At 36.1% G+C, this 20,035-nt stretch overlaps 1 protein-coding gene across 2 annotated transcripts in view; it reads left to right on the forward strand.

Moving 5' to 3' along the window:
- Positions 1–20,035, forward strand: part of LOC128224683 (70 kDa neurofilament protein-like) — a 35,567-nt gene that overhangs the window by 1,950 nt on the left and 13,582 nt on the right. Inside the window, exons 2-9 of one of the 2 annotated variants that reach the window (XM_052934651.1) lie at positions 1,116–1,636; positions 8,654–8,840; positions 9,548–9,643; positions 10,024–10,191; positions 10,644–10,769; positions 12,092–12,312; positions 14,214–14,341; positions 19,897–20,015. In XM_052934651.1, the coding sequence (XP_052790611.1) occupies positions 1,131–1,636; positions 8,654–8,840; positions 9,548–9,643; positions 10,024–10,191; positions 10,644–10,769; positions 12,092–12,312; positions 14,214–14,341; positions 19,897–20,015 (1,551 nt within the window). In that variant the 5' untranslated portion in view covers positions 1,116–1,130. The remainder of the gene's footprint in view (positions 1–1,115; positions 1,637–8,653; positions 8,841–9,547; positions 9,644–10,023; positions 10,192–10,643; positions 10,770–12,091; positions 12,313–14,213; positions 14,342–19,896; positions 20,016–20,035) is intronic. The other variant, XM_052934652.1, reaches the window with a different exon arrangement.

Consider the following 20,035-nt stretch of genomic DNA (forward strand, 5'->3'; position numbering starts at 1 on the left):
TTTTAGGGTATAATGGATTTCAATCCTGTGATCTACTATAGTCTCATCAGGTAGAAATACCGTGTTTTATGCACATTTCCTTCAAATTAAACCCGGTATCCATCATAAGAACAATTGTTTTGGACATTTATTCATCCCTAAAGGAATATTAAAACAATATTATTAGTTGTGGTAAATCTTATTTGGGAGTAAGAGTGCATCTTTAAGGGGACTTTATTTGGAAATCAGACGGTCACCACTTGTGAAAGGCACATTTTCCTGTACGCCCCTGTAACCAGACAGCAGGCTTAATTTCCTTCTCCCGATTATCGATCACGTCTGGTTCTGAATCCTAGTTCATGTATATATGGCAACATTTAATGTGATCAATTACTTACTGGCGCCAGGGAAGTCTTTTACTGTAACATACGTGGTTAAGAAAAGATACACAATTTTTACTCAGGCCAAAAAAAAATTGTTTAGGGTAACCTTCCCAAAATTTCTAGGTAGGGTAGGTAGAGATTTTTTATTTTATTTTTTCAAAATCTGTCGTAAGTTCAGAGTGTTTTCTTGCACATGGCAGTCTTTCCTACATTACTGTTATTGCCTGACTTTGTTTTATCATATTTACAATAATTCTGATTAAAATCTGCATTTATTCGCCCCCAGTAACTCTCTATTCGCTAACAAATATTTTTTTGCTCAGAAACGGAAAAAAATAGTTAGGGTCGGCGCATTTTTATAGGTAGGGTCGGGTTACCCGAAACAGACATATTTTTTTAGGCCTCATGAGGAAGTGGAATTATATGATACGTCGCAAGGCTTTTTCACCCAAAATTGTGAAGAAGCCGAGCCTTTTCAATTTGGGAAATTTAAACACGTGAAATTCTGCAAATTTTGAAATTTAAATGCGTAAACGTCTCAAAAATGGGAAATTCCACATATGAGAATTGAAGACACCGTTTAAACACGGGTCTGACAAGGTATCCATATGAAACTTGGAACTCATGTTACAAAAAACAGGCTCATATCAATTATATATATATATATATATATATATATATATATATATATATATATATATATATATATATATATATATATATATATAACCTTAACGCCTCGTGTGTTTGCAGGTAAACGACAGCACCATGTCCGTTCAAACAACCATCGAAACCACCCGGAAGCGCCAGTCCATGGGTCCCACTCAAGTCATCGTCCAGAGGAGCACACCGGGATCTAGAATGTCGCTTGGAAGCAGTCTGGGATCCAGCAGTACGATGCGCAGAAATGTCGTCCAATCATCGTTCTCCGCACCTACCCGGTCTATGGGAGAGGCGGGTAGGGTATCCAAGGAGTCCGTTGCCACGGTGATGAACACGCGCGGGAAGGAAAAGAAGGATCTGGGCGACCTGAACTCCAAGCTGGCCTCCTACATCGACAAGGTGAAGTACATGGAGGCGTGCAACAAGGCAATGACGGAGGAGATTGACCGGCTCCGCAAGATGAAGGGTTACACCCAGGACCGGGTCAAGCAAGAATACGAAGACGAACTCAATGAGGCAAGGAATACAATCAAGACACTATCAAAGGAGATCGCTCCCCTGCAGGCTAGAATTCTTGCACTTGAAGACAAGGTCGAGTCCAAAGACGCAGAGTAAGTGTGACCTTCAGCATTCGACATTGACCTTTGCTATACGAAATTGACCTTCATTATCTGACCTAGATTTCATTGTCTGATCACTTATCTTTTACCAATAATCTTCCATTTTTAAATTGACCTTTATTACTCGCCCTTGACCTTCAGTAGTATCCAAAGGAGTTGTAAGAGTCATGTTCACCGACATAGTTTGCAGTGCTCTTTGAATTTAAACTTCCTTTAACTGATATATATATATATTTGGAAGTAGAATTTAGATGACCAATTTACGAATACCATGTTGAAGTTTGGTCATTCTTGGAATTGTCCTTCTTTATTATCTGAACCTGTTGCCTTTTTAAATTATGTAGTTCAAGGTCATTTGAAAGGATATAAATATATTAGTTAAGAAGCATCTGCTCAAGATTTATAGAATAAGTGTTCTGCAAGTATTCGGTTATTTTCTCGGTCGGTTTTGTCATAAATACACATTTGTTTCTTTGTTTGTAAGAGCGCTCAATTTTGATTTGGGTATGTGTGACTGAAACTCACTGTCGGTTCAAACTCTTCTCATCTGGTTGTTATTAAACCGCACCCCTTACGAACGTTATTGAAAATTTATTACACACCAAACAATTTATTATCCTGCCAGAGAACGGTCGTGTCTCTTAAAGAGACTGTTGAACATGTAAGAGCATGTCCGAATTAATGCCACACATATGGTAAATCCTTCATTTAAGTTCTAACCCTGTGGAGGTAATCCTTATTTACGCCTATATATAAGTATTTGATAAGTAATAGCGTATTCATTAATTTGAAGTTCAAAGAGCGATGTTAGTGTCTGTTTATTAAAGCGCCCGGTATTAAAGTAATATTAAACTAAACCATGAATGGGCATGAGAATTATAAAACAAGTCTGGGGCTTAATTAAATATGACACAACGTATAAGGCACTGATATAAGAATGCTGAAGTTTATAGCATGTTTTAAATAGCTAAGCTATACACGTCCCAAAATTCGCCAGACAGTTCAAAAGCTTCTGTATTGGCAATCAATGCAATTTTTGGTGACTAAGTCGATAAGATGTTATTCTATTATTTAAAGGTTTTACTTAAAACTTCCCACCTCCATGCATTACTTATATATGTTATAGATCTAAGCTGACGTAAGTTCATGCAAAAGTGTGTGGAAAAATGAAATTGTACATTCGTATCCCTTTTTTTACTTCATGTATTAGTATACATACTCTGACTAATGTCAACGTTTCTTCGTAATATTTTGGCATGTCAAACATGAGTTTGATTAAAAGCAATAAAACAGGTATAAATAATTATGATTACACAAATACATTACCACAGAAGTTCGATTAATTGACAAACATAAATTATTGATTTAGAACATACCGGTACTTATATACATACACACCAACACGTAAATACGAGGAAGTTATAGGTATCAAATGTATTGGGGATTTTCTAGGTTAAAACGAATATGTTTCAAAATATCGATGTGTATTCACATTCAAGTTATTTACATTTGGTAGTGAATGCGTCATTTTGAAAAATTGCAAAAACACACCATGAAATTCAATTTCTGTAAACATAAGATGACTAAGTTTTCTGTCGGAGTAATAAATCATATAGGTAAATTTAGATCAAAACCCCAATTCTTTACAATAATAAATTAAATCATAATGGAAATTATGTTTGCTGGTGTCTGTATACTTTATTGATACACAAACAAGTGTACTTGAGTTTGCAACATATATGATTCGTCTATTTGTACTAAGGTTTAGTAGAATGACAATAAAATATCAGACTTTAAGAAAAATGCTGATAGGTATACGCACACAATGCCCTTGTAAGAATTTATTACTTGTTATCCACTTCAACAAGAACATGCTACAACTATGAATACCAATCGGAACACCCTCGGCTAATATCCAAACTTCGTGCCTGCCGGAGATGGCCGAGTAGTTACGATTGCTATGAATACCAATCGGAACACCCTCGGATAATATCCAAACTCCGTGCTTGCCGAGATGGCCGAGTAGTTACGATTGCTATGTATACGTTAACAAGCAGTAAAAACTGTTTAAAGCATTGTTTGTTTTTCATTTACGGTGCTTGCAGCGCCCCTTGACATATTTGTTTAGGTTTCTTGTGTATCTAGTCTGTGAAAGGCTGAAAAGTTTGCTTACCTGTCTGTTATTGTGTTATTTCGGTTAAATAGACTGTCAGCATATTGTCGGCGTACAATGCTATCATTGTGATAATATATTTCTTTGTAATCGTTAAGCTGTCATATGTAACAAACAAACGCACTTCTCTTTAACTTTTCATTCTGTTCTGATAGCAGTAATAATTTAACTCCTAAATTGTACACTTTTAAAAGAAGAAAAAATACAACAGCTTCTTTATACATTCTCTATAATATAATTGTAAATAATGGCCGTCCACTTGTCCGATATTGTCCGATTGAATGATAAAATGGCCGCCGCTGGTAGAGAACATCTGGTTTTGGTTATCATTTAATCTTAACCACAATTTCCATTTTTTGCTAAGCATTCCAAATAAAACTGGGTGTATGTTTACAAAAACAGCTTGTTTACTTCGCTGCGTTTGCAAATTTTGAAAAGTACTTATATATTAATACATTTGACCTTCACATTGCTGTGACCCAGGGGATGACAAGGCAGTTAAACACCCAGTCAAATGACTTAAACGCCATACTTATTTAAATGTGCTCAACTAGCATGTCTAGCTACTAAGGAGAAGACTTGTGTAATCATAAGTTAATGCGCCAATTTAAGTATCTTATATACATTGTGACGAAAAATCCCCATAAATATCACAGGCGACAGAGACAGCAATTAATCAAGGTCCGTATTTATTATTTACGACATGAATGATAAATACTGACTACGATTATGCTCCATTATAACATCCACATAGTAAGCAACAGTTTACTTGCTCAAAACACTTTATGTTTAGGTGAGAGTGGTCTAGTGGTATAGGTGTCCGCCTCTCACCCAAGAGGTTGTGGGTTCGGTCCCTATCAGTAGAACTATCTCATGGCATCTCAAAAAGGACACAGTACTGATTTCTGCCCAGGCAACGGTCTCGAGAGTGATTCTATAAACTTAGCTTTCATCACAATCGAGCTAAAATAAATTTGTAAATACTAAAACACTTTATCAATGTTCTATTTAATAAACTGATAAAAAAGGGAACACGATATATCTTTATGAATGAAGTCTACATCTATATTCGTATAATTGTGCATGTGCAGTCGAACCCCGTTGGCTCGAACTCCCAGGGACCGGCGAAAATACCTCGAGCCTGGGGAAAATCGAGCCAAGCGGTTATGCTTACCCTCAGTATAAATTCGGGCCTTTGATTCCAGTTCGAGCCAGCGAGGAACTCGAGCCAAGCGAGTTCGAGCCAACGGGGTTCACATGTATTTAAAATTGAAGTGCCAATCAGCGTTAAATTATCATAGGAATTTTCATTCATCTCTGTCAATATGAACATCTTAAAGAAAGGCTCTTGCTATACATTGATATGGACACTTATAAATATATAAATACTTATATTACATATGAGTTTCTTCTTTGGCTCTTTGGATTCCTCAAACATCTGTGAATGGCTGGGAGTGGTCTAGTGGTATAGGTGTCTGGCTCTCATCCAAGGATGTGGGTCCGATCCCCACCAGGGGTACTTTCTCATAGCCCCTCAAAAGGACCCAGTACTGGTTTATGCCCAGGAAACAGACTCGAGAGTTATCTTATAAATTATCAGCTTTCGTCACAATCGAGCTCAAATAAATTTAAAAAAAACCCCTAAAACATCTGTGCAAAAAATATTTTGTAAATGAATACACTTCTATACTGGTTAATACGAGATTTTACCTTGACCTAGGACACACAACGTTAAATGGATTAGGTTACATATGGAATGCAAAACCTTACTGCTTCTATTTTCTTTAAACAAATGATTTCCATTGAGAAAGAAGGCCTATCTCGTGTATTCATTTTCACTATTTGTATATCAATTTACATGTCAGCATTTTTCTCACTTAAATGAACGCCACTCTTTTACGTGTGGTTAAACATCGGAAACGATACCTGTTTTGTAAACTTAAACGATTGAAAAGAGCCGTATATCATTCCATGTGCAATATTATTCATACTGAAATATGCCATTAATGAAAATATAGTATTTTAAATATTAATGTATTGAAAAATGAGCAAAATGTATCCAAATGTACTAAATTAATAATAGTTTTAATTTTTGGCCTTCCCCACCCACTTGTGCACCCTTAATTTGCTTTAGCTACTATAAATGACGCGCAGCAGTTACTGCCCCCCCCCCCGCCGCAACAGGTTTCTTTAAAATCCCCCTACCAAATTAGGACACGCCTTTAAAGGGACGATACACCAGATTGGCACCAACAAAAGTTTTTTTTCTAAAACGAATCTCGGGACAATTATTTAATAAAATGTTTTACTCTTTGATATCATAATTGTAAAAAACATACCAAAATTGCACTCCAGTGTTGTATCCACTCTGTTACGAAGGCTGACCATAAAACCATTGGAATATTTAAGATATATACCTCATCTTTGTAATATCACGTTCTAACATCGACTAGCCAATCACGCATAAGAATGAACTCACTATACATACCTAGTAATCTTTTTTTAATAAGAAAAATACGAAAAAACTGCGAAAAATAAATTAATTGTAAACTATGTGCTACTTCAGTTAATTAGTTTCAATGCATTGACATCGATACCAAGTTTCAGTTTTCGACATTTGTTTTCGCTATTTCATCATACGGTGTATAGCCCCTTTAATACCAGAAACCGAAGGTCATTTTATTGAACATAAACTGTGCAATTTAATGACTTACCATAAACCAGCGATATATGATATGTAGAGCTATAAAATCTATTTCAAAGCGTAGACTTTCATAAAGACGCATTGTCCTTATTAAACTGCCTACATAGCAAGTCGTTGGCTCGGTCCTGCTCAAGGTATCCAAGCAATTTAAAGCTGCACTCTCACAGATTTAATGTTTTGGCAACTTTTTTATACATTTTTTTTGTGTTTGAATAAGCAAATTTTTGCTTTAATATCTGAAAACCAGTGATATAAGACTGCTGACAAAAGAGCAGATCGTAGTTTTCATATTAACGTTCGAAAACTGATGTTTTATGGCTAAAGGCGTTACTAAAGGTTTATGAAAAATGAGTTGTTTGGCAGTTAACCAAACAATTGAGATCTGTTCTATTGTGAGTTATTTCATATGACTGAATTGAAGGCATTGATGCCCAAATCAACTGATTCTGAGACGAAAAAAAAACACGTTGTCAAATCGATCAATTTGTGAGAGTGCAGCTTTAATATCTATTGAGACAATGGTGATAATGGTGGAAACTGATATCTGGTGAAATACCATACCTTTGAAATCATTTGAAAAGGTATCATGTCCTACTATCAACGCTATCAAATGATATCAAAATTATATAAGGTCAGCGGCTCCAACAATTCATATTCTTGTACATTGGATGAATACCTTAAGAAGTAGTCCGTGTGGTTTGATGGTGGACCAAAGAGAATATTCACAATGACCTCTTAGCATCTTAAGAAATGTTTGTGGATAATTCTCTTTTCTCATATTAATGCGTTACTTGACATTTACAAATATGAAGCAGAAGAGAAGAAATGTTGCAAATCTAATTCAACTGGCTTTATACAACACATAGAAGCTTAGCTAATGGAAATTTATTGAATTTCCGTAACGTACAGACATTGTTGCCATTCTCTTTGAGACCTTGTTTTTACACGATAAAACATCAGAACACAGGACATTGCCATTGATAAAATTAAGAGATACCAGCCAATAAACTCAAACAGCATGATCGAACTAGAATGCATAATTGATGGAAACACTTTCATGATTTGCATCACGAAACCTCTAGTGTGAAGGTTTTTGTTACCACACTTTCATAAAATGATGATGATTTGTATGCTATGTATTTAGACTGCATTTAATTATAGCATTCATGTTTAACATCAATGTAAAACATGTATGTGTGAAACATGCTCGTAGTGTAGTTTAACGATTATAGCCGACATAATCATCTTATATCTAGAATAATGACAGTGATGACGTCATTTGGATTCATTACCGGCTTATAACTTATTTGTACGGTGTTGTCAATGACAACGTTCAATAAATAACATGCGGTATATGTGAATATCGCTGTAAGAATGTTAAGAGGAAAACAAAGAAAGCACTCTTAAATATGGGCCAAGTTAATGTTATATGTAGACTTTTGTCTTTGCGTATACAATTAGAACACACTGCATGACATTACAACTTTTAAGTAATCGAAATATCATATTATGTAATTTCAAACCAACAAAGCATGACATTGAAATTGTCTGCAGCAAATAGGAACTTAGATAATATCCACCTTTATAAACTATGTTAAAATGGCGAGGTCATTTAAAGGCCATGCAAAGGCAATCATGGTATTAGCTGTTCGAATAAAAGCTCTCTGTCCTATTCTATACACGAGTGTAGCAGACATACTGGTATTTTGTTTGCGCTAATCCAGCAGTCTGGTGTTGGATCTAGATGGTCGGTGACTTTTGAATTAACACACACAGTCGCCATTTCCAACAATCGAATATCGTGTGGCTTATTTAGTAGACTGGCAGTCATTGTTCTTGTAGACTATAGTTTTCCCTTTTGATTGATTCCGTGCGTCTGTCCTTCCAGTTCATGTGTGGTCAACTACTTCATGTTATCCATATAAACGGCCGCTTTAGAGTTTTTGACGATTTTGGTCACCGTTCAATGTAACAGATTGTGTCTGCCCCCAACATTCTTGTAGCCTACAGTAATATGTAAGTGGTAAAGCTAAATTGCCTCGGCCATTTAATCGAAAACAACTTCGGATGTATGCCGGTAAATGGCTGAGGAGTTCCGAATGCCTTTTAATGTCTCCATTTTTGTTTGTAGACTGGACGCGGTGAGAAAGCAGAAGGAAGAACTCCAATCCTCGGTTCACAAAATGACCCAGCTGATCTCAGAACTTGAGGGAGAGTTGAGCGGTCTCAGGGGCAGAGTCGAGACCGTCGAGAGGGATAATGAGATGCTGAAAAGTGATGTGCAGAGAGCCCGCGATGAAGCCGATCGTATCAGAGATGTAAGTAAAGCCAAACGCAACGTAGATATTATCTTCCGGGAATTTCAATCGGAACGCCTCGGTTATTTTCCATCGAAATCAACCTCGAATGTAAATGGACGATTCACAATGTCCGAAATCTTTACATTTAACTACGAGTTAGGTAAATGGCCTAGTGATTTCAATTTAGTATTTAAACTTATGTATTTTCATTATAAAAAACTACTTCTACGCATCTACTGGCATACATCCTTGGTTGTGTTTGGTGGAAATCGACTGAGGTGTACCGAATGCCTGGTAATTTTGTCAAATAACATGAATAATCAAATGAATATAAGCATATTCCCGCGAACACCCTTCGCTAGGGTTGGAATTAACTTATCTTACACGAGCTGCCTTGGTAGATGCCTTTTATCCCACCTCATGTAAACACAAAAAAAGTAAAAATGTTTTGAAATAATGTTTTTCATGCGGGTACTTTTTTATCTTTGCCCGTTTGCAAGATAAGGATTTCAAGCTTGGCAAACTATTTGGATCTACTTATCTGGGGTGGGAGAAAGTTCTTATTTTAATTTATACGTATCGTGTCCTGCCCAAAATGAGTAACTCCGATTCGAGTTCGTATCTTTTTATCCAAATTTAAAACAATTTACGACACCTTATTTCAATATGTAGACTTGCCGCCTCTGTAGGTGATAAGAAGTAAAATCCCCTATTGTACATTCCAGGACTTCGAGGCAGCCGTATCGAAGCAGATTCTGGCAGAGAATGAACGTGATTTCGCCGACGAAGAGAGGCAGTTCATAAGTGACACGCTCAACGCAGTAAGTAGTCACGCGAGATGTGACGTAGAACGGGATAAAGATAAGAAACACTTCATTTTATGTAAGCAAGTCAAATGATTTACATGTTTATTTCACATTATTTTATTTTCAATATCGATGTCCGAAAATAGCTCATTGAAGTCAGTTAATGTTTTGTTGTTTACATTCTATCATATTTTCTCGTATCGACCTTTTTCCTCTACCGCCCCAGGTGTGTTCATTCAAAATGTTGAAGAAAGAGAATAGTTATCTTTGCTCTAAAAAATCATTTGAAGCATAATGTTTCCGTCCGACGTAGCAACTATGACGTATATATCACGTGGTATATTCACATTGTTCCCTATGGATATATAACGTTCCGTTACTGTGTTCTCGTACAGGAGTGTGAAGAGTTGCGGGAACTGCTTGACAGCTTCAAGTCCGTCACGCCGGACATCGCCAAGATGTGGAAGAGTGAGTTCAGCAGTTGCATCCAGGCCATACAAGCTGAGTACAACGACCAGCTTGCCAAGATGACCGATTCCACCGAGCGTCGCTACCAGGACAGGGTAAGTTTTGAGTATACGAAGATATATTATACTTAAAGGGACTGTACACGAGATTGGCACCAAAAAAAAAGTGTTTTTCTGTAACGAATCTCATGTCACGAAGGACAATTATTTAATAAAATGTTTTACTTTTTGATATCATAATTGTAAAAAAAACACCATACCAAAATGTAAAACAAATCGAGTCGGAGACCGGGTTTGAACCAGTGTCGCCATAATTGCAGGCTAGTGCAGTATCCACTGTGCTACGAAGGTAGAAATACCGTGTTTTCTGCACCTATCTTTCAAATTAATCTCAATATCCTTCATACAAATAATTGATTTTGACATTTATTCATCCATTTAGGTATATTAAAACAACCGATTTAATTCTGGTAAATATTATTTTAGAATCAGAGTGCATCTTTAATGAAAAACATATAGAACTAATCAAGTATTTACTTCATTTTCAGATTATGCAAATGGAGAACGCCTACCGCCGCGACAACACGGATTCGTCAGTCACCAAGACCGAAAACAAGACCCTCAAGTCCGCAATTGGGGACCAGAAGGGCAAGATGAGCCAGCTACAGAGAGACGTACGTATTCACAGTGTAGTTATATCGTACTTTGTTATAAGAATGTAATCCCCGTCCGTGGATTCCGGTGGATTTGCCCAGGACTTCCCAGGAGTTCGTCTGGTCATATTTATTGCCGCAAAGGGAAGAAGAAGTAGCCACAAAACAAGCCGAACTTATTTATAACAATTCCTAATTGTGACCAGCTATATGATACTTCCCTTTTTCAGTATAGATTGACCGGGGGTTAGTACTTACTCACATATCTCTGGCCCCGATTTTTCAAAAACTTCTTAAGTCCCTTACAACATGATTAAGCTAAGCTCATTTTTTTGGTGTTCAATAAATTGCATAATATTAACTTCTTTAAAAGCTTTTATACTTTAGTTGGATAATATCATAATGATAATCACAAAAAAAACATTTTTCATTTATCAAAATTCAATTTTAGTATTATTTTGGTTTATTAAAATAAGCTGCTTAATCCTGTTAAGCTTAAGAAGTTTCGAGAAATTGGTGCATGATACAAAAACCACCTGAGAGATATGGGGTGGTAATATGTTACTTAAGTTAATATTATGGTCATAAATCATTGACTTCATGCTCTATATTGGTCAGTTAAAATAACAAGTAATCCGATTAGCTACATCGATTTAGATCAAGTTAAGACCAATATTGAATACCAGCCCAGCTCAATTCCAGACGTGTCGGAATATTCATTTAACCACAACATTTAAAATACTTACATCATTTTCTTATCACTATTTCAGTATCATCTATTATAGGAACGACAAACCATTTTCTCAATGTTATGATTAAGATTGTGATCCCTGAACTCATTACGTATTATCCCCCTTAACATAACGACACACTGTTATTTCGTATAACCTCCCTTTCTTGTATCACCGTTTGAAAAGAGAAGACAATCGCCTTTCTACAGCTATGCTCATTTTTCTTTAACCTCCCTTTAAGAAATGAAAAGGTGGTTTGACGATTACCCATCCTCGATATCCTGGGTAAATTGGCTAGGGAAACATCCTAAATCTTGAATATTCATAAGTATTTTTGACCAATGAAATAGCCGATAACAAAAAGGAAAGACTCTCCTATGTGAAGAGCTATTGGCAGATTTAACAATTCTCATTGGATTATTTCGAACCAAGATTACATCCGTAGCTTCTCGGCCATTTCCGCACCTCCACAATCAAGCGGCTGGATTTCACCTTATTAATTATTCATAAGTACGAGATTTTTACAGCTGATTTGCACAGAGTATCATATAGGTTATGATACGATTGGGTGCCGAGGATAGCTATTACCGAGATTTTTTTTATATTTTTCAGAACGACCGTCTACTTAAGGAACTCGAGGATCTTAAGCGAATGTTTGAAGAGCAATGCGAGGAATGTGAGGAGGAGAAGTCGAGTCTGCGCCTTGAACTGTCCTCGCTGAGTAGCGAACTGTCGGACGTGATGGCGGATCTTGAAAACATGCGCGGACATAACCTTTCACTTTCGCTCGAGATTTCCTGCTACCGAAAATTGCTGGAGGGCGAGGAGAATAGGTGCGTTTAGTGCTGACGTCATCATTTGATGAGTTTATTCGTTTGTTATTTTCAAATGTTATTTCTTAACCTACTACTTGAAATCATTATTCGCAGCTTTTTACAAGATTGACTTTTCTTGAAGTACACCATTTTGAATGCAACAAAGGGCAGTCTAAGCCGCTTAAATAGCCACGCCTTCGTTTTATTACCGGAGTTTGATAAGGTGAATAGTTTCATCGAACACTTCGACAAACCTATTTCCAAAAAAAATGTTTTTGACAGTGCTCCTTCAGACGGCCGTATTGGGAAACGGTTTGTCGAAGTGTTTTAAGAAACTACACTCTCAATCAAACTCTGGTAAAAGACCAAAGGCGGGGCTCTGTCAGCGGCGTAAGCTATGTTTCCTTTAAAATGGTGAACAAATAGGAAAGCTATCTTTGTTTAAAGTATTTTTTCGAGGCATAAAAATTGCCTTCCGGCGTAGCATTTATGACGCAATTTATCACGAGGTATACACACACTGTTCAATTCTTTGTTCGTTGAAACCTTATTAGACATCTTATATTGCATTGCATGGTCAAGATTGTCACACACGCGTTTGACCTGTACGTTCATCTTAGCATAATGCAACAGTCAATTGTAACCACGGCCCCCAGGTCCGGGGGTATACCGGGGATAGCCGGGGAAATGGGCCGTGTTTTTACCTTGCAGGTGGCCCCACAGTGCCGGGTGAATGTTGTGGTTTTGTGTTCGCAAAAATATAGCGGTGAATGGGCCTTACCTATTTGGCGGGGATTTTACCATCTGGTCGTCCCCGCAGGGCGGAGATTTAAGCCGGGGTTGGCTGGACCGAAAGTCAAAGTCCCCGCTATTCCCCGGACATGGGGAGCCGTGGTTACAAATGACTGGTGCATTATCTCCTGAAAAAAGTAGTTTTAGTTATTCAAGTAGTCATAACAGAACCACTTGTGTTGCACATTTGCGATTGATTGCAATGTTTTAAAATTAAGTTGTATTACGTTTTTTTCATCACATCCATTTTCCCCACACAGTCACAAAGAGCAAGACCGGTAAGTTTGGTTGGTTTGAAGAGTTACGCCCCTTTGTTCTCATATCGCCATCGACTAACAAGGGTAGTTTTGTTCCGAAAACGTAGTCAACAAACGATGGTTTTAGCAATTGTAGAAAAATGAGACTTCGTGTTCTTTTCTTTTAGTGTCGATGAGAAATTACTGACATTTAGAAATGAATACTACACTTTACTTAAACAAGAAAGGTGAAAATAAAATTACATGGTTGGATTTAGGTTTGGTGAAGGACAGATTAAACCCATTCAGTTAAAATTATATGACTGCATTTTACCAAAAACCCATTTTTATTTGTGAAATTGCCGAAGATACCAATACAGTATTTTTATGAGCTTTGGATTAGATTTTGTTACATTAAGTTTAGGGTGCATGTGTTATTTTTCCCATAAAAAATAGTTTTATTGAGTTGTATAATTATAAGTTGTTGTTTTTTCTGTTAAATGTTTTCACATTCCGCCGTTCTTTCACAAACATTTCTTAATAACTTCCTTCTATTTTTTGTATTGGGCTACTCAATACCTACGTAATACATTCGATAAATGTTGTTATCATTTAAATAATTTAAGTCTGAAAATAAGTTGAACGAAGTTTGGTTTCATATGTGATAGTTTGCTTTATTTTTTATATTAAGTTATTGATATGAATGTATAACTGAAGAATAATAGTTAAGTATACGAACTACATTTCACAGACTGTAAGAACACAGGTACATGTCAGCTACTCTGAAATAAAGTAATGGCATTTGTGACTGTCCTGCAATTCTTTTAACCAGACTGACCAGTGGTCAATCAGGTCTACTCCAAAACTGACCAATACCTGTCTTTATTCCAGCATGAAGAGGATCATCGAAGATACGCAGAATGTGCAGTCTGGTGGCGGCGCAGACTTGTCTTCACTCATCATGTCTAGCGGCGGCAGCGCCTCCCGAAGCGGCGGTGGCTCCTCAAGCCAACAATCCAGTTAGTAGCAAGGCGCCAAGCACTCGGCATTCGGGCGTGGTGGCGGGGTGGTGGGGGCTGGTCTCAGCCGCGTGTTTCCTCTGGTAATCCTGGAGGAGACCGCGCGCGGGTTCGCCACTGCCTGGTCTGCTTTAACTGATCCTGCTTTAAAAAGAATATTTGCATATTTTGCTTTATTTTTAAATAATATGTTTTTGGTAGGCCTTCCCTGCTTAAAAGAGATCTTGTCATCAGCTGCATGAATGCCGACCGTTTGCGCTTGTTTTTTTTTTGTTTTGTTTCATATTATAAATGTCTGTACATACTGGCCTAGTGTAGTTTGCATATATCTCAACTAACATCACAGATTCCACCAGAATCATTAACCGACTTCATTGAGCATGATATATTCACCGATGTATGGTCAGATCTAATGGTCTCTTATAATGGTCAAAGCATGGTTAGTTCATGGTAATATAATGATCAATTTGTGGTCAGTTAAAGCAGGCCGGGTAGCCCTAGCCTCAAACCACTTCCCCCCGTTCACCGCTTACATCACTTAGTGTTTTAAGTGAATGGACTTTTAATAAAATTTATAAAAAAATATCAAATGAACATTGTATACAATTGCTTTTAGACACAGCGCAGTTATATATGCTACATGGTGATATGTAGTAATGTATTTACACATGTTGATGTAAGATGGATGTGCTTCATAACAAGGGATGGAATGGTGTTTTGCAATATCGACAAAACTGCTTCATTTATAACCGGCTGCTCAATGTTTTGCTATTAAAGGATGCACATGTTTGTAATAGACCTTAAACTGGATCTAAATTAAGTTAAACCATGTGACTTTTTTATCGACTTATATTACATTCAAAATCAGCATTTCTTTTAAAAATGTCTTCCTAAGCCTTTGTTTTGCCTATTTCTTTTAGTAAGCCAGATTCATGATAAGCCTTGTATTTATATTGCTTCCTGGGCAAGATTACTGTCAGTGTATGACGTCAGATATGTAATTCTCATGCATTTGGTAATGGTTCCATTTGTACAAATATCGACCTACTTGCCTTCAGTATTATTTGGACAGATATTCTCTCTGAAATATTTTCTTAAACATGTGATATAATATGGGTGATATATTAACTCCTGATATCACGTGGGTGATATAATTAATCCTGATATCATGTGGGTGGTATAACGACTCCTGATATCACGTGGGTATTAAAATAACGCATGATATCACTTGGATGATATAATTACTCCTGATATCACGTGGGTGATATAATTACTCCTGTTATCACATGGGTATTTCTCTTCTGATATCACATGGGTTACTTATTTAGATCCCAAGGCTTCTGAGCCAGACTCGCGCCAACAGCCAACAAGGAAAAAGCCCGGTTTGTTAAAAAAATATTTCGAAATATCGCTAACATTCAGTTGTCCACTCACATTTGGAATATTTACATACTGTTCTAGTTGTGTTAAAGTTTTACTCTTAGTAGACTACACTTCTTGCCATCCCGATTGTAAATATAAATTAAATCTTAAAAATGGCTGACTGTCAATGCTTAGTGTTGAAATAGTTGCAGTTATTTTATGTTAGGCGGGCATAATTTGTTTTATATAATTAAAAAAAGATAAAAGTACCAATATAATGTAGCATTTTTCCAGTTAAACCATGTGACTTTTTTATCGACTTATATTACATTCAAAATCAGCATTTCTTTTAAAAATGTCTTCCTAAGCCTTTGTTTTGCCTATTTCTTTTAGTAAGCCAGATTCATGATAAGCCTTGTATTTATATTGCTTCCTGGGCAAGATTACTGTCAGTGTATGACGTCAGATATGTAATTCTCATGCATTTGGTAATGGTTCTATTTGTACAAATATCGACCTACTTGCCTTCAGTATTATTTGGACAGATATTCTCTCTGAAATATTTTCTTAAACATGTGATATAATATGGGTGATATATTAACTCCTGATATCACGTGGGTGATATAATTAATCCTGATATCATGTGGGTGGTATAACGACTCCTGATATCACGTGGGTATTAAAATAACGCATGATATCACTTGGATGATATAATTACTCCTGATATCACGTGGGTGATATAATTACTCCTGTTATCACATGGGTATTTCTCTTCTGATATCACATGGGTTACTTATTTAGATCCCAAGGCTTCTGAGCCAGACTCGCGCCAACAGCCAACAAGGAAAAAGCCCGGTTTGTTAAAAAAATATTTCGAAATATCGCTAACATTCAGTTGTCCACTCACATTTGGAATATTTACATACTGTTCTAGTTGTGTTAAAGTTTTACTCTTAGTAGACTACACTTCTTGCCATCCCGATTGTAAATATAAATTAAATCTTAAAAATGGCTGACTGTCAATGCTTAGTGTTGAAATAGTTGCAGTTATTTTATGTTAGGCGGGCATAATTTGTTTTATATAATTAAAAAAAGATAAAAGTACCAATATAATGTAGCATTTTTCCTGTTTAATTTTATGATATACTTATGTAAACTAAATTTTTGAATGATGCTTACATACTGGTGTTGGAATTAGAAAGGCTTTTCTGTGTATACACAATTATATCTATGTACATGAACAGGGGCGTAGCTTCTTATGGGCCATGGTAGCCGCGGCCTTTACTTTCATTCCGAAAATATACGTCATAGAAAGTGTAGGTTCTTAAAACGTTAGGAAATCGGTGCACTTTTAAATATATTTACTGTAAGGAAATTTACGTTAAAATGCACCTCAAACATTTAAGCTGAACAAAAATTGAGGACCTCGAATCCAGATCATTATCGGCCTTCACATCATTTTTAGCCAAACTACGCCCCTGGTGAGTTGTATTTGTCATTGTTATTTGTTGTTTTTAAGATTTTAATTTATATTTACATGGACTAACTGTGAGAAAAGAATCTGTGTTTCATTTCTACTGCCTTAGATATATTAGAAAAAGTTGTTTTAATTTTTATTCGGGTTTGCCTACCGCCAACCGATAATTTAATGCTGTTGTGTAGTTTTATATGTTTTAAACGCTTTCTTGTTATAATCCTTCATACAAATAAACTTTTTATCCCATTGAACTTGCGTGTTCCATTTAAAGATAGATCTGGAAAAAAAGTTATTTGAAAAGAGTTTTTGAGAATTGTTCGTTATAAAGTATGAGAATGTTGCTAGGAGATGTGTATGTTTTGTCCATGGGTTGGCAGATATATAGTCGCTATATTAACTAACTCGGCATGATACCATACTAACACTTCACACCATCATGGTTTCATAAAATCTCATTCCATATTAAACTTTACCATGTGTACTTAATAGTGTGTGTTTCCCTGAGAAAAGTCAGTTATTTTATGTGGACATAACGTTCTTATCATCTTTCACCTCGCCTTACAGTTTCGTAAAACTACTGACTGTACTAGAATCTATTAGTCAAACGTTAGCGGTAACGGAGTTTTTTTCCATATTGTGTTCTAACATGTCCCTGTTCTCCCAACTTTTATGTTGTCACACACACACTTTATTTTGCACCACTTACATATTAATAACTTTAATTTTGCTATCCCATATCAGAATATGTTTAAGTTTACCATTTTTATATATAATACACATCAATTCACAAACGATAATTTGAAACAAAATTTCAAACTTTCAAGTGATTTATTTTCATTGAAAAACAATTTTTGCCATTATCGATAATATTCCTATCATTTACATAACCAGAATATAATACAAGAGCCATATCTTTCTGTTCTAGAACCTATAATTTGTAAGTATAATGGTAACGTATAGTGGTAACGTATACCGGTAACGTTCTATTCCATGTGTGTGCCAGACTCAAATATAGCCTCTTTCCTCTGTTAGGTAGACAATTTTGACTCCTCTTCTTACGTCTTAAAAATAAACTTTCTTTTCTGTGTATTTCTTTGATCAAACTGCAATATCTCTTAATTGTTTAGTACATGTCTCAAAGTCTCCTGACTAACTCATACTTAAAGATTGTATGCTAGATTAATAATGTTGTGGTTTTTGCATAAAAAGACGATATGACAGTCTTAACTGGAATTGCTTTTATATGTTTTGGCCAATATCTAAATTTCTTTTAATTGTGAAGGGAGTCAATTTTGCATGCTACTAGTAATTTCTGATACCTGAAAAACGTCCACGGCGAAATCATGTTTTTATGTGTACATGTACCTTAATAGTGTCTTGTCACTGATAACCGGAAAGTTCATACCTTCATGGAAGTAGCTATCTAACAAACTGTACCCTAAACATTGGATAAACGGAGAAAGTATGCATGAAAACGTAATATAGCATAAACTCAAGCATGCAGTGTAATATACGTTACCTCTTAAATAACGTATGTTACATGTGCGGTGTAGAATCTCATTCTAAAGCTGAGGTTTATGTCTATTTTCATATAATCCGCGCTCATTTTGAACATTCAACCTTAAAGCGGGCCAACCATTGCATATAAGTAAGTATTAAGCACTATTTTGTTTGTTTTATTTGTCTTAACACATTCCTAATATTCTCCTATCCTTCTTGTGTTCTCGTTTCATGTGTTTGTATCTGCCGAAATAGATATGTTTTGGCTAGGTCTAGAGGTCTTGTAAAGAGTTTTCTTAATATTTTATAATGGAGCTGTGGGCTATACCATTGTTAGTTTGGTTTAGTTGTGGGTTAATTGTTTGGTTTTAGATAGTTAAATTTTATAGCATTAAAATGTTATATCGGGCTGTTAAAATAGCGGATCATAAAGGAATGTTATTCGAAAATCTATATATTTATACTAGCACTCCTTACTAATGATTTATTCTCCAGAAATATTAATTGGTTTTGCAAAACACTAATTATCCGACTATTGTATCAGTAAAAACTTTTACACAGCTAGATAAATCATGTATTCTTTTTTCAAGAACAAAGATAAGACAAAACGTATTTATTGTAAATTGGTGATATTTTTAAAAGGCATAATCCTATTGTTTTCACTACAAATGTGATCATATGCAATTACCGCCAGTCTTCGGTTTGAGTATTAATAATGTAAAGGGGACTACATACATTTTCACGACTGGTTTAGCGAGGCAGGACAAGGGAAACAGTCCAAGATTGAGTAGCCTAGTTGTTAATGAGGCAAAACAAGGGAACCAATCTCAGATTTAGCGGCTAAGTGGTGAAATGAGGCAAAACAAGGGAAATAATCGCAGATTTAGCGGCTAACTGGTGAAATGAGGCAAAGCAAGGGAAACAACTTTACATTGAATTGCCATATTGTTTAATTGGTTATCCCAGAGCGATTAGGCATCTGGTTTAATGAGGCAAAACTAGGAAACAGTCCAAGAATTGAGCAACCAACTGATTCACTGGGGCAAACAAGAAATGCACAATTAAAACCATTATCAATAAATGGTGGGTTTACCACCGTGCCTCATCTATCAATTAATCATTAATTATAATAATAATAAAATGAGTGTAATAGTTGAAATATTTAATAAATAACTGGACTACAAAGTGTTCATCTTCTCCCCTTATCTCTCCGTAGCAATGAGCGAGTCGACCGGCCTGGTCCGAGTGTCCAGATCCTCTAAATGTGCCATCTCCATCGCCGAGATCGCCCAGGATGGGACATTTGTCAGGCTTAAGAACGAATCCAGCTCCAAGGTACTTTTTGACTAGTATAT

The sequence above is a fragment of the Mya arenaria genome, chromosome 17 (genome assembly GCF_026914265.1).
Source record: "Mya arenaria isolate MELC-2E11 chromosome 17, ASM2691426v1".
Classification (NCBI taxonomy): domain Eukaryota; kingdom Metazoa; phylum Mollusca; class Bivalvia; order Myida; family Myidae; genus Mya; species Mya arenaria.